This window comes from Maylandia zebra, linkage group LG17, assembly GCF_041146795.1.
Source record: "Maylandia zebra isolate NMK-2024a linkage group LG17, Mzebra_GT3a, whole genome shotgun sequence".
Taxonomy (NCBI): domain Eukaryota; kingdom Metazoa; phylum Chordata; class Actinopteri; order Cichliformes; family Cichlidae; genus Maylandia; species Maylandia zebra.
This window is the reverse complement of record NC_135183.1, coordinates 5,492,790-5,508,084: the sequence shown is the minus strand read 5'-3', so window position 1 is coordinate 5,508,084 and position 15,295 is coordinate 5,492,790. Positions and strand designations below refer to the sequence as shown.

The window sequence follows — 15,295 nt, the reverse complement described above, 5'->3', positions numbered from 1 at the left end:
AGCACACAGTGTGTCTCTGTGTGCTTTGCTAATGAAGTCTGCACTCAGTAAAATATTCCATTCTGCTCCAGTAAAGAGGATTTTATTGTGTGCATTTGGATATCCTCATACAATACAATACATATACTATTATAATATTTGCATCATATCATTAAATGGAGAGCAAACACAATGGTGAACTTTGGATCAACCAGCCCCCCCAAAACCAGTCATTTCTGATGGGACTACATATAATGAAACTAAAATAGGCGAATGGGGGTTATTTTTTACTTTTTGAGATGTATTTTGAAAAAAACAACAACATTAAAACTTCAGATTTTTAAGAAACATAAACAATTTCTTATTCCTTCAGAAAAAAAAACAATGATCTTTGCTAATTTATTTTCAAATGATACCTAACGTTCATCCGACAGCTTTCATTACTAGTAAAAATCTTCATTTTTTGACTCTCTGCTGTGTTAATATTAAAGTGGTGCAAACACATTAGTCACGTTTTTGCACATTTATTTTATGCTGGCTTTAAAGGCTGAGTTAAGAATTTGGCAGCAGTGAATGTATTCAATGAATTAACTCATTGTTCTTGCTTATTTTTTCTCACATTTCACACAGTTGGCAGTTTCAATAAAGTAGCATAATTCAGCAAATATCAAGTTTCCAGAGTATTGTTGTAGTTTATGTGGAGCACTTTCAATTAGAGTTCAAAAGTATCACAAGATACATTTAAATAAGGACACAACGGCGTATAAGAGAAAGGAAGACACTTCTGGAGCGATAAATTTATCCCATGAATGAATTTACTGCAGTACAGTCACTCTGTGGTTACCACTGTTGGCTCACAGCAACAAATTCTTGGGTAGAGACATATAGTCAGTATGGTTAGGTTAACTGGTGATTCTAAGTTGCCCATAGTTGTGAATGTGAATGTGAATGGTCATCAGTCTGTCTTAGCCCTGTGACAGATTTGCAGTCTAACCAGTGTGTACCCTACCTGTTGGGCCGCTGGCAGGGCTGGGATAGGCTCCAGGCCCCCTCCCACCCTGAACTGGACAAACAGAAGAGAATGGACGGATAAATTTACAGCTGAAGCTTATGAATTGAGGTTTAAATATTAAGATCTGACAAGTTTTTATTTTATTTTATTTTTTTTACTGCACTACAAACATCTTAGTACATTTAAAAAGAGAAAAAAACCCCCAAAATGATTATATGCAAAATCCAGTGTTATTCTATTAAACAAAAATCCTGTCCAGAGTGGAGGTTTGCACTCAGAGTGCTTCTTGTTGTTATATCCCATCAATCTCTAGCCTGGATAAAGGAAAAATATAGTAAGTGTGATTACAACACTTACTAGAAATATAAGATTTAAAACAATTAATTTAGCATGGTTCCAAAGCCTATGATAAAGAACAGATGAAGCTAAACATCTCTGCATCATTTTTCTTGAACCATTTATGTTCTCCTCTTGTCTCCATGGCTACAGCCAGGTTACAGTCCCCAGTGTCTGTGTCATCGGCCCAGTTCTCATAGCAGACAAGCTGGTCATTGACCCAGAACCACAGATCAAGAGCACAGCTGTAGCGCAGTCCCAGCCAGATGTGGGGTGTGCTGGCATTCTTGGCTTTCTCTTGCACCAGTTCCTGCTGTTCAAGGTTTGTGATGGAGACGAGGTCACGATGGTGCTTTCTGCAGTAATTTACAGCCTCATCCCAGTTTTTCCTTTCATTGATCAGGATCAACTTTTCTGCCATGAACAAACAGATGTTCAGTTCAAATTAAATGAAATCAGGTTTCTAGATTTTCTACCTCAAATACAAAAATACATGAGGAACAAACAAAAGAATACAAAAAACTAAACAAATTTCATAAAAATAAGTGTTGGACAGTTTGTCATATTTTTTACTTTCCTGCTGTAAGTTTTTCCAGCTTAGAATTTTCAATTTACTTTATTAAAGTCTTATTATTTAAATTTAAGTGAGCCTTTTTATATTTAATTTTCTTTTAATCAGGAGGATTTAGAAACAAGAATTATGTCTCATTATAGCTGTAAATCTAGAACCTATTAGAAACAGTAGCGATACCCACACTCAGAAACTAATATGACCCCTGTGACTCAGGTTCCTGATGAAAGGAGGCTGCATTATGTGTCTGGGGTGTAGCTCTATCTCCATAACAGCTTGCATTATTTAGCTTTATGATGAAACATATACCAACCTCTTCGTGTACAGATTTTCCATGAGACTAAGAAATATTAGTTTAGCTTTAACATTTATTCCTCAGTAAGAAAACTGACAGAAACCAGATGTGAAAAATGAATCTCTGTAAATCTCACCATCGTAGCAGAAGAAAGGTTTTCCGGTGTTACAATCATCAGCTTTCCATTTTCCTTCTTTGTTTAATTCAGTCATCGCACATTTCCTGGTGCCGCTGTCAGTTTCAGACAGCTCTTCAGGTAACTCACCAACATCTCTCCAGTGTCTGTAAGAATAATTACTCCCATCTGACCACCTCCAGGTGTCTCTGAACAGGCCGATCCATGATCGTGGTTCATCAGAACTCTTAAATGTACTGACTGCTTCCTTTAACTGTTCTGCTCCACTGGCCAGGTCTGTGTGGTTCTCTCTGCAGTAGCTCTGAGCCTCACGCCACTTTTTTTCATTGTCAATGAAATGTAGTGATTTGTTTTGTTCTGTGGAATAAAGAGAAAGACAAGACTCATAAGAAATGTGCATTTCTATCTTTAAATGTATCTTTAAATTGATTTTCTAAAGACACAACTTAAAATAGCTCGAAACCTTCAAAACTAAACTACCAACATTATGGGAATAACCACAGCTGTGACATTATGCTCAGGATGACTTTGCTCTGTGTGGCAGAGAAACAGTTTTCTGATCAAAGGTCTGGTATGAAATTTTGTGTAATGACATTTGGCACCACGAGATGGTTCAGCAAAGCAAATAAACAGTGTCCTGGTGTAACATGAGAGGCAGAGAAAGCACCGTGGGAGGACGGGTATTCAAATGAGCAGGATAGCACACAGGGGCTAAAACACCAGCAGCCAATTATCGCATCTTCTCATTTTCATTAGAGATGAGCTGTAGATATGTTTAAATATAAACACTTTGTTTAATTAATACAATTATTGTCAAATATTCTCACCATTATAGCAGATAAAGGAGTAACCATTAGAACAACCAATATCCAACAACCCACCGGAGCTGTCAATCACTACACAGTTCTCAAGATATCCGGCTTTATCATTAGGTTCATTTCCACTCCATTTCACGTCTTTATCATTGAACTCCACTCCTGGCAGAGACCAGTGCCACCTCCTGTTTTCTTTTCCTGAGATGCTGTACAGCCCAATCCAGGCGTTTCCTTGATTCTCTGTAGAATCTGTGTACAGTGTCTTCATATGTGTCATGTTAGGCACTGTGGCCAGGTCTTTATATCCTTCTCTACAGTAGCGCTGAGCTTCCTCCCAAGTTTTAGGCTCTTTAATAAAATAGTATTTATAGCCTTGGCATAAAATCAAGGAACACTGACCTAAAAACAACAAAACAAAAAAAACCACAGGTCATTCAGAAATCTACTGATGGCAAGTTTTGTGAGCAGTTCACAGAAACCCTGCACTAATCTGAAGTGATGCAAATCTGCAGTTTTTACTGTTAAAATGATCGACTTACCCATCAGCATGAGCAGAAAAAGCCTCCGGTGCATATTTCCTCTGTTTGATGAAACTAAGATTTAAAAGACAGATAAACAACCATCAAAGTTAATATAACTGCACCACTTTCACAGATAATAGGGTAATATAGGTAAGGTAATATATGAGTAAGAAAACATAGTTTATTTTGCACTGTAAAAAAATACATTACACATGAGGGGAATAGCTACTTTAAAAATGTTTTTGAGTCTTTTAAAAATCAGCAGAAATACAGAATAAATACTGTAAGTTTAATGTAAAGCCAGTGCTGAGCTAACAATGTAAATTGAGACTGAAGTTTGAACTTACATCTGATTATTCTTCTTTCCTTGCTTCAGTCCGATGCCTCTGCGTGTTGTGTTAAAGAAACCTGCACTCAATAAAATGTCTCTGCTTCAACAAAGATCATTCTATGGACTCATTTAAATATTCCAACAAGATGGTCATAACAGAGGTAATATAATACTAATATTTACATAATGTCAAACAAAGAGAGGGTGTTATTTAAAATAATTTACTTTAACAACATGCTTCCTTCTCTCAGGAGTATTTATATATAATAAAACTTATAATAAAACTAAACTAACTGCATGTCTTTACTGTTTGCATTTTGAAGGTTCTTTGGAAGGTTCATAAACAAAATTAGACTTCTGAAACAGAACTTAATGAGCTACACAAATCAATATGAGCTATGATGTAAGGCAGCGGTCCCCAACCTTTTTTGCGCCACGGACCGGTTTATGCCCAACAATATTTTCACGGACCGGCCTTTAAGGTGTCGCGGATAAATACAGCAAAATAAAACTAGTACCGGTACCGAAAAAAGAAGATTTATTGATAACACACATGAAAAGACCCAGGAAAACCGAGTTAACGATAAAAACGATAACAAAATAACGCTGAAAACCGATAAAAACCCTGAAAATCATACATTTCACACCTGAGCCTCAACTCTCACGGCCCGGTACCAAACGACTCACAGACCGGTACCGGTCCGAGGCCCGAGGTTGGGGACCGCTGATGTAAGGTATGCACGTATGCTGAGATGTATGCAAGTGTTGTAAATGCAGCAAACAACAAAGAGTAAAGAAAAGCAGTGCAGGAAGATTTATAATCTGGGATCCAAAGGCCCAGTTGGCACTGATGAACCCTGCTGCACCCACCAGATCTGAAACACTTTAGAGAAGGTTTAAAACAATGAGCAGGGTTCATCACACCTCTCCCAAAAAAGAAAGGTCCCACAGGAACCCCCACAAAATCCAATTCAGCAGCACATTTTAAGTTTACTCATTACCTGATTGATAGTGTGCACGTTTGAGATGTCTAATAGCCAGAAATTCTTAATTGGCTGAATCTTACTGAATGTGTGTGTATATGTGCAAATGTGCATGAACACAGTTTGGCAAACTGGCAAAAGTCCTTTTCAGCTACTACAACGAGTCTGCTATGATACAGCATTAGATCCTCTGAAGAGAGCTGTGTTTAGCCTCATAATAGTGTTTAGCTATGGCATACTCCTTGTTTGTTTAAGTGCTCTCTATGTGTGTCCAGTACAAGCTTGACCACCGGTGTATTTGAGCACACAGATAACTGATGTTGTGTTGCAGTTTGTGAACTGTTTAACAGACGACGTCTTTCCACTGTGTGGATGAGTAAAATGCATCTGAAGCATCGTTCAGTTTATTTGGCTGAACAATATTGACAAGATGATCCCTAACTGTCTGAGCTCCTTAAAATAATAAGACGGGAAGTTGCTCCGGTATCAGCACTCAGCAATGCTTCAGCCTCTAGAGTGTGCCAGTGTCTGCAATGCGTATTGTTAAGCTGCTGATAACAGTGGTTGAATTCAGAGATGAAGGTTAGTCTTTCTGTTTTTCCAGTTGGTTCTGCTCTTCTCCCCTTTTCTGGGAGGCAGTGGGGAGGTAGAGTGTACAGTCCAATCTGGCGGGGAGGTGTGGGAAGCCAGACTGGGCGCCCCCCTTCCGGCTCTCCTCTCTCCTATCTTATCTTACTTACTTGTCTTACATCTCTCTATCACCTTTTCTGTCCCTTTGAAGAAATGAGGCTCCATAAATTTTAAAGAGGTAAATATTTCTCAGTTGCATTGAATAGATAGAATAAACTGTAGAAAACTAAACAGTAGAAAGAAGAAGAGAAATAGAAATTTTACATAAACCAGTGACAACCCTGATCAACCCTGGCAGGGCCTCCTTGGATGAGGGTGTCTAGTGATAATGGCCGAAACACCCGATGAATCAAAGGTCCACTACCGACGATGTGTCCCAAATTGTAAAATTATAATATAGATCAGCTCTCTAAACCTAACCAAGGAAAAATGGCAGATTAGCTTAGGCCAAAGAACGAAAGTTGAGGCACACAACGATGTGTGCAGCTGGTAAAGTTTCTGGGCTGCTTTTCCTCATAACTGTAACATCTGGTCCTTTTACTGAATAAATCTATTTACTCACTCAGTATTTCCGATTGCTCACCACAGTATCCAGACCGTTGATCCACAGATTCCTGCACAGCAAGAAAGAGCAGGTAAGTGTTGTGGCAGGTCAATTAAGTAGTGGCTCTTAACAAGGTGATCACAGACATTTGTGTGATTAAAAGCTCTCATAATGAAGTTTATTCACTGGGGAGGAACGTTAAGAGCACAAATAATGTTGAAAGTTTTCCATGGTTTTATTTAAATTTTGTTTATATCTGTGTAAATGATTGTATGAATATTTTCATAAATCCTTCAGGGATGCCAGCCCGAGCTTAAAGCCACTCTGCCTCAGTAATTATTACAAAGAGTAAGGCCAGACTTACTGAACAGAATAGATATTTTCACAGTTTTGAACCGTTTGCCCTCCAACTTTGTGAGTCTTGAGTCAGTTCTGGGGAACTGATTTTGGAATCAAATCAAACACTTTCATGAAAATGATGAAAACTTTAATTGTGTTTGTGTATTTGTGACTGTAACATGTCATTTCACACCAAAAAGTGCAAGTGATGGGCCTTTAGTTTCCCGTCACTTGCATTTAGGATACAAAAGTCTTTCTGAACCAGGAGTCAGTGTCGTGCGTGACACAACCTGGCAGTGTCCGTGTGCACACACTGGCTCTGTTTCTTATGAGAGTTTGGCACTATAACTTAGTATTTTGCAATAAGGGTTTTAAGCTGACAGCCTGTTTGCACAAGAATGTGCACACATTGTGTGGGCAAGAGCAAACATAGAGAGGGGTTGTTAACATCGGAATAACTGTCAAGAATACGTCTTAACTTGCTGATTGTTTAGGAATCCTGTTCTTGCTCAGTATTACTACTTGAAGAGTCTCTGTTATCATTTCCACTTGAGAAAGTTGTAATCTCCACAACTTTCTGTGCAATTATTCATTAAACTGTTCAAGGATGCAAAGAATAATCTGTGTAACTGATAACATTTAAGTGTTTTCACAGCTGTGGAAATAAACACAAGGCTTCCAGCTTAATGGTGTTTGATGACATTTTAGAGAATGGAAGTATTCATATCAGCTGAAAGAGAAACACATCTATCAGGTAACCACAAGAAGTATGTGTGTATATTCATGTAACATCTACGTAGTGTCAAGCCAGTATTTTGGATTTTTTTGCAAGTTATGCATAAATTTAAAGTATACAACAATTCCCCCTGGTACAGTTTTTGCAAAAGCACATGCACACTGCCCCCAGCATTGGGACCATCATGGTTCTGAGCACTGCAGCAGCGGTCTCTCACTGTCTTGTGTGCTCACGGACAGACTTTGGCAACACAACAGTAACACATTTTTACAGGTGTGTAAGGTGAGAACAAAATTAATGATCCAACTTCATTTGTTTCAGTTCCGTAGAAATATTTTTGACAGCTTTTTGTTTCACTCTATATTGACTTATGTCAACATTTTTGTGGGCCTACAAAAAAATGTTGATGATAGTTTATAACTGAGGAAATTTGCTTTAAGTGCCGCTCCTCAGAGTACACTGTTTAATTCTCTCACAGCCTAAAAGGTGACAACAGCACTTCCATCTACATCAGGTAAGACAAATTAAAATTTAACATGGCAACTTATATGTTGTTTAAGTATATAAGTTTAAATATTATAAGTAATGATAGATATTTATCCAAAAAGTGTGATTTAATAAGGAAAAAAAGTTCTTTTTTAATTTATTATTTTTCAGTTTCAAAGTTATTGAAATTGCTATAGTTTGGATTGGAGGATAAAGAAGTATACTGAAGGGATTTATCCCTATTAAAATATTAATAAATGCACACATATGAATCAGAATGCACTACAACAAATTTTGTCCCTGCCTTTTTAAAAACTTATATATTTGTACCTTTAAAATGAAGGACTTGGAATGTAGCTGACTAAATTTTTACTGGCCATTGTGGAACATCATGTTCTTATCAAGTTGACTCTTTCTGTGCACAGCGCTTAATAAATGAATTTTACTTACCAACAAAGAATTTCCGTATGGATGCATTCACAGTAAACTGATTTCATTTTGTACAATGTTATATCTTCTTGAAGGATCCACAGTGGCAATCCTGATTTACATGAAACCATATTTATGATATTTAGAAACATGGAGCATAGAGGGTGTTTTATATTTGTGTGTTTGTTCTTTATTCCAATTTTTTTTTAAACATATACAGCACATATTCAGATCCAATCAGGTCATCATCTGCAGCCCAATGACAGAGCCATCGTCAGCAGAGTGGGGCTCTGGCCTCTTTCACTGCATGGAAGACAAGTTGTCTTGTAAGAATCAATACTGGACTTTAACTTGTATTTTTGATATGTGTAAAAAATGCCAATATTTTACTATTTGTGTCATGATTTTCAGGTTGCTATGCTTTTTGGTGCTGGCCATGCTATGCGATCACCATTTCAAAATCACTTGGAGAGAACCCTTTCCTCCCGATTTTGGACATGTGCTCCCCTGGGGCACTATCGATCCTCGGGATACCATTATTTGTTGCTCCCGTAGCCTTGTCATTCAGGATTACCATGAGAAAGAAATATGGAATTGAGGTATGACACCAATAAAACAATTTTCAATTTTTTTTAACAGATACCATTTATAAGATGCATTTCTTCATCTAGAAATGCAGATTTATAAAAATCTTTACACAAAATAATTTTAATAAACAACCAAGAATGTGAAAAAACACATTTAATGTAACATTGCAAACCTAAGTGCAGTTATCTATAATGCAAATATTATGTTATAATTAAAGGATAGAAATAACAAACAGCTATTTCCTCCATAGGGGACTCTCCAGAGAGACATCGTACACACTTGTTTCTGCAACCTATGTGTCTGGTGTCAGATTGATCGTGAGCTAAAACGTCGTAAGAATAGCTCTACTGTGCTATCTCAAAATCCTGTGACTGCACAACCTGGAGCCACTGGAAAGTAATTGTAACCAAAAAGTACAAAATTAAAATACATGCACCTCATGTACTTACGTATTTCCCTTTCTCTTACTTTCTGCTACAATAAAGAGTTTTAGCGAATTTCTGTTGTCCAAACAAACATTTTTATTGAAAACAATAACAATGCGATGTAATGTAATTATGATTCAACTATTTGAAAATTGTACTGCACTGCTGAATTATGTTTGGGTACAAAGTTAATATTATAACTGTTATTCATCTACCTGGCTATAAATCTAAAGGCTACTAATGTGTGCATGTAAGTATCTCTCAATCAGACACAATAAACAAATAAATCAAAGTAACATCTTTTTTTTTTGTCTCTAATGATGAAGAACTTTAAAGCAAAGTAAATATTAAGCTCCAATTATTGGCAAGCTCAATGTTAGAATAGCATCACTCTCACTGATGGTGAGAAGAAGCCTGTGTTGTGTGTTATTTGAACTTTCTGTGGTGTTTGTGACTGGTGTTTAGTTACACCAGTGTTCCCATCATATTATGTTCAGTATTTATCTCTTATATTTTGGGTAATTTCCTATTTTATTAGCTGGTTTTCTGTTGTGTTCTGGTTCCACCTTTTCATTGTCTTAATTGTCTACACCTGTCCTGTTCTGCCAGCTGTATCCACTTCCCCGATTATCTTTCATGGCGTGTGTGTGTGTGTGTGTGTGTGTGTGTGTGTGTGTGTGTGTGTGTGAGAGAGAGAGAGAGAGAGAGAGAGAGAGAGCGAGAGAGAGAGAGAGAGAGAGAGAGAAAGAGAGCCTGTCTGACTCAGATCACACAGCTGTCCTATTTTTGAAAAGCCGTCTTTCCTTTGTTGCATCATCTGTTTTTATCTCTCTGTGTTTTTGGTTTATCATTTGGGCTGAAACTATGGACTACTAAATGTTCTAGAAACTGAGCATAACCTGAGTTTTGTAGGAATCTCTGCCTGCCATATCAGCATTTGTGGTCCTTATAATCACTTAACAATGCACTCAATCAATCTAAGGTGATTCAAATATGTAATTTTTATTGGTAAAATGATCTACTTACCCACCAGAATGAGCAGGCAAACCAGCACTGCATGTTTTTTGAAACTAATATGTTAACTGTAAATGTTGCTGTCATTTTTGTCATGGATCAATAAAAACTGGACAAAGTTGTGACTAATTGAACATTACAAGACAGGAAGAAAAACAGAATACACTGACACAGGACACAGACTGTCAAAGTAAAACAGGAAACTAACACAGAGACGCAGACATGACAAGGGGCACAGCAAACCTGGAACACAGAGACAGAAACAGAAGGACTCTAAATAACACTGAAACCAAAGACTAGAGATTCTAAATAAGACAAAAGCAAAGACTATTAATAATAAACAACACAAAACGCTGGGTCACCGATGCAGGACCATGACAGAAATATGGAAACTGTAAACAAAAAAGAACAAACATATAGATGAAAATAATGCAGCTAAGTATAAACAAAGAAGATTAGACAAATACATGCTTCAACAACCACTGACTTATTGCAATGCTCTTACTCTGTGGAAACTATATGAAAAAAAATCTAATTTTAAACAAAGAAAGAAAAACTACTTAAACTTCAACCTACATATTATAAATTTTGAAAAGCAACACAAAGTTTTAATGTATATTTGATTATTTGTGTTTCCTTGCTTCTCTCTGATGTCTCTATTTGATGTGTTAATGAAGGCTGCATTCAATAAAGTTCCTCATCCTGCTCCAACAGAGAAGACTCTGTTGAATGGATTTGAATATGCAAACAAGAACTCTAAGCTGGCCAAACACCAGGCAATATAATAACAATATTTACATAATGTAATGGAAAACAGGACAGACAAGAAGCCAAACCTGCTGTTTGACATGCTGAAAGACACAACTAAAAACATCCTTTCTGTTAGAGCAATGGTAAAAGACTAAATTAAATGAATGTTTTTAATAATTGAGATTTGTTTTTCTTTGTAGTTGTGGTCATTCTGAAAACTGACCAACAAGTTAAACAACAAGAAAGTATTTGTGTAGAAGATAAACTAAATTCATGCTGATAATCAAGTTTATAATCTTAAATCTAGAACACTTTTCTGTGTTCTAGATGTGTTCATATCTATTTTAACTACAACTTCTTAATGATGCTGCTGACATAGTTTGAATACTAGTAGTAGCAGAAAGTAGCATGTAAAGACGTATGGAAAGTTTACAATCCAACACGCTGGACAGAGTTTATTTGTGCCGTCAATAATAATTTAAAATTATTGTAAAACATTTCTTTCCAGGAATTTTATTGAGAATATACAGAAAAATAAAAATGTGTGGACGGTTAAATTATGGCTGACAGCTGCTGCTGGAAATTTTTAAGAGGTAAATATTTTTAACCCAATAATATCATAGTGGTCACTTTTTTCTACTCAGAAGAGGCACCATTTACACAAATGTTCAGTCAGTCCATAGAAAAACATGTCAGTGTGGTTTAACTCAGAAACTCTGATGAGCGCACAGAGACACTCATGATGTGTCTCTGTGTGCACGTCTTCAGGTATTCCTGTCAGTTCACCGTGTTTAAGGGTTTTTCATGTTTTAGTTTTAGATCACCCAGTTTAGGTTATTGTTTCGTTTCACCCATGCCCTTCATTTGTATTTATTTTACCAGCCTTAGTAAACTGCTCGTTTTCTGTTACTCCACGCACGTTTCACTTTCTGTTTTGGTCTGCATTTGAGTCCTTTTTTGCTACACATACAGTCTGCCACTGCCAGCATAGCACACAGTGTGTCTCTGTGTGCTTTGCTAATGAAGTCTGCACTCAGTAAAATATTCCATTCTGCTCCAGTAAAGAGGATTTTATTGTGTGCATTTGGATATCCTCATACAATACAATACATATACTATTATAATATTTGCATCATATCATTAAATGGAGAGCAAACACAATGGTGAACTTTGGATCAACCACCCCCCCAAAACCAGTCATTTCTCCTGAGACTACATATAATGAAACTAAAATAGGCGAATGAGCTTTTTTTTTACTTTTTGAGATGTATTTTGAAAAAAAATAAATAAAACTTCAGATTTCTAAGAAAGATTAATAATTTCTTATTCCTTCAGAATAAACAATGATCTTTGCTAATTTATTTTCAAATGATTCCTAACGTTCATCCGACAGCTTTCATTACTAGTAAAAATCTTCATTTTTTGACTCTCTGCTGTGTTAATATTAAAGTGGTGCAAACACATTAGTCACGTTTTTGCACATTTATTTTATGCTGGCTTTAAAATCCGAGTGAGGAATTTGGCAACAGTGAATGTATCCAATGCATTAACTCATTGCTCTTGCTTATTTTATTTTAAATTTTTGTCTCACATTTCACACAGTTGACAATTTCAATAAAGTAGCATAATTCAGCAAACATTGAGAGTTTACAGTCCAGTGTATTGTTGTAGTTTATGTGGAGCACTCTCAATCAGAGTTCAAAAGTATCACAAAATAGATACATTTAAAATAGGACACAATGGCGTGGATTTATTTATTTATTTATTTTTACTGCACTACAAACTTCTTAGTACATTTAAAAAGAGAAAAAAACGAAAATGATTACATGCAAAATCCAGTGTTATTGTATTAAACAAAAATCCTGTCCAGAGTGGAGGTTTGCACTCAGAGTGCTTCTTGTTGTTATATCCCATCAATCTCTAGCCTGGATAAAGGAAAAATATAGTAAGTGTGATTACAACACTTACTAGAAATATAAGATTTAAAACAATTAATTTAGCATGGTTCCAAAGCCTATGATAAAGAACAGATGAAGCTAAACATCTGTGCATCATTTTTCTTGAACCATTTATGTTCTCCTCTTGTCTCCATGGCTACAGCCAGGTTACAGTCCCCAGTGTCTGTGTCATCGGCCCAGTTCTCATAGCAGACAAGCTGGTCATTGACCCAGAACCACAGATCAAGAGCACAGCTGTAGCGCAGTCCCAGCCAGATGTGGAATGTGCTGGCATTCTTGGCTTTCTCTTGCACCAGTTCCTGCTGTTCAAGGTTTGTGATGGAGACCAGGTCATGATAGTGCTTTCTGCAGTAATTTACAGCCTCATCCCAGTTTTTCCTTTCATTGATCAGGATCAACTTTTCTGCCATGAACAAACAGATGTTCAGTTCAAATTAAATGAAATCAGGTTTCTAGATTTTCTACCTCAAATACAAAAAAATATGTGGAGCAAATAAAAGAAAAAACAAACAACAAAACAAGTCACAAATTTCATAAAAATAAGAGCTGGACAGTTTGACATATTTTTTAATTTCCTGCTTTAAGTTTTTCCAATTTAGAATGTTTACTTTTCCTGATTTACTTTATTAAAGTCTTATTATTTAAATTTAAATGAACCTTTTTTTAAAAAAATGTAATTTTCTTTTATCAGGAGGATTTAGACACTAGAATTATTATAGCTGTAAATCTAGAACCTATTAGAAACAGTAGCGATACCCACACTCAGAAACTAATATGACCCCTGTGACTCAGGTTCCTGATGAAAGGAGGCTGCATTATGTGTCTGGGGTGTAGCTCTATCTCCATAACAGCTTGCATTATTTAGCTTTATGATGAAACATATACCAACCTCTTCGTGTACAGATTTTCCATGAGACTAAGAAATATTAGTTTAGCTTGAACATTTATTCCTTCAGTAAGAAAACTGACAGAAACCAGATGTGAAAAATGAATCTTTGTAAATCTCACCATCAACGTAGCAGAAGAAAGATTTTCAGAGACGCAGACATGACAAGGGGCACAGCAAACCTGGAACACAGAGACAGAAACAGAAGGACTCTAAACAACTCTGAAACCAAAGACTAGAGATTCTAAATAAGACAAAAGCAAAGACTATTAATAATAAACAACACAAAACGCTGGGTCACCGATAATAATAATAATAATAATACATTTTATTTAAATAGCGCCTTTCAAAGCACCCAAGGACACTGTACAACAGATAAAAACTGGAAATATACACAATGATAAAAATAGAAGATAAAAGTTAAAGCATACAGAAATTTAAGGATAGGCAATTTTAAACAGATGAGTTTTGAGGGTGGACTTAAAAAGAGAGAATGAACTAATATTTCTGAGGTCCGGGGGTAGGGAATTCCAAAGTCGAGGGGCAGAGCAGCTAAAAGCCCTCCCTCCCATTGTAATCAGACGAGCAGAGGGAACAGAGAGAGAAAGAGAAGATGAAGATCTGAGGCAGCGGGATGGGAGCTTCATCTGTAATAAGTCAGAGAGGTACGGTGGAGAGAGAGAATGAATAGCCTTGAATGTATACAGAATTATTTTAAAATGGATGCGAAGTTTAACCGGGAGCCAGTGAAGTTGCTTCAGGATTGGGGAGATGTGGTGGGTAAAAGAAGTCCTAGTAATAATACGGGCAGCAGAGTTCTGGACACGTTGGAGCTTGTTGATAGATTTTTGTGTAAGGCCAAATAATAATGAGTTGCAGTAGTCAATTCTAGAGATAACAAGATTATGGATGAGAATGGCAGTGGCGTGAGGTGTGAGGAAGGGGCGGAGACGATTAATGTTACGGAGTTGGAAATATGCTGCACGTGTAATATTATTGATATGTGAGTTAAAGGATAATGTGCTATCGAGAATGACACCCAAGCTTTTCACAGAGGGAGAGATAGGGACCAGCGAGTTATTGATGGTGAGAGAGAAGTTGTTAATTCTGGATAGCAGTCGTTTAGTGCCAACCAGAAGAAGTTGAGTTTAAGGAAATTGGAGGAGAACCAAGAATTAAGTTCAGCTAGACAGAGGATGAGGGAGGGTGGAGGAAGAGTAGAGTCAGGTTTGGTAGAGAGATAGAGCTGGGTGTCATCGGCGTAGCAGTGGAACTGAATATTATATTTACGAAAAATATGTCCGAGTGGAAGAAGGTAGATGATGAAAAGAAGGGGCCCGAGGACAGATCCCTGGGGCACCCCAGTGGATAGAGGGGAAAGCTGAGAAGTGAAGGATTTTAATTGAATGAACTGAGTGCGGTCAGATAGGTATGATTTAAACCAGGCTAGTGGAGTGTGAGAGAGACCAATAGAAGCTAATCTGCTAAGGAGAATGGGATGAGAGATGGTGTCAAAAGCTGCACTCAGATC

The 15,295-nt window shown here is 36.8% G+C and overlaps 1 protein-coding gene across 1 annotated transcript; it reads right to left on the bottom strand.

The window, feature by feature from the left end:
• Window positions 1-1,269: 1,269 nt before the first annotated feature.
• LOC112436288 (macrophage mannose receptor 1-like) lies at window positions 1,270-13,288 on the bottom strand. The gene is made up of 3 exons (XM_076876147.1): window positions 13,030-13,288; window positions 3,157-3,543; window positions 1,270-1,741 (listed from the first exon to the last, which is right to left on the bottom strand). The coding sequence occupies exons 1-3, from the start codon at window positions 13,286-13,288 to the stop codon at window positions 1,395-1,397; spliced, it is 993 nt and encodes a 330-aa protein (XP_076732262.1). The 3' UTR covers window positions 1,270-1,394.
• Between the last annotated feature and the right edge of the window lie 2,007 nt (window positions 13,289-15,295).

Excerpts from the sequence above, each read along its gene's own strand:
- LOC112436288 (XM_076876147.1), bottom strand. The coding sequence starts at position 13,288 with ATGGCAGAAAAGTTGATCCTGATCAATGAAAGGAAAAACTGGGATGAG. Across the intron at positions 3,544-13,029 it reads TGACACAGACACTGGGGACT|GTCAGTGTTCCTTGATTTTA; the intron begins GTAACCTGGCTG and ends TGTTGTTTTTAG. Across the intron at positions 1,742-3,156 it reads CTCCTTTATCTGCTATAATG|AAAAGTTGATCCTGATCAAT; the intron begins GTGAGAATATTT and ends TGTTCATGGCAG.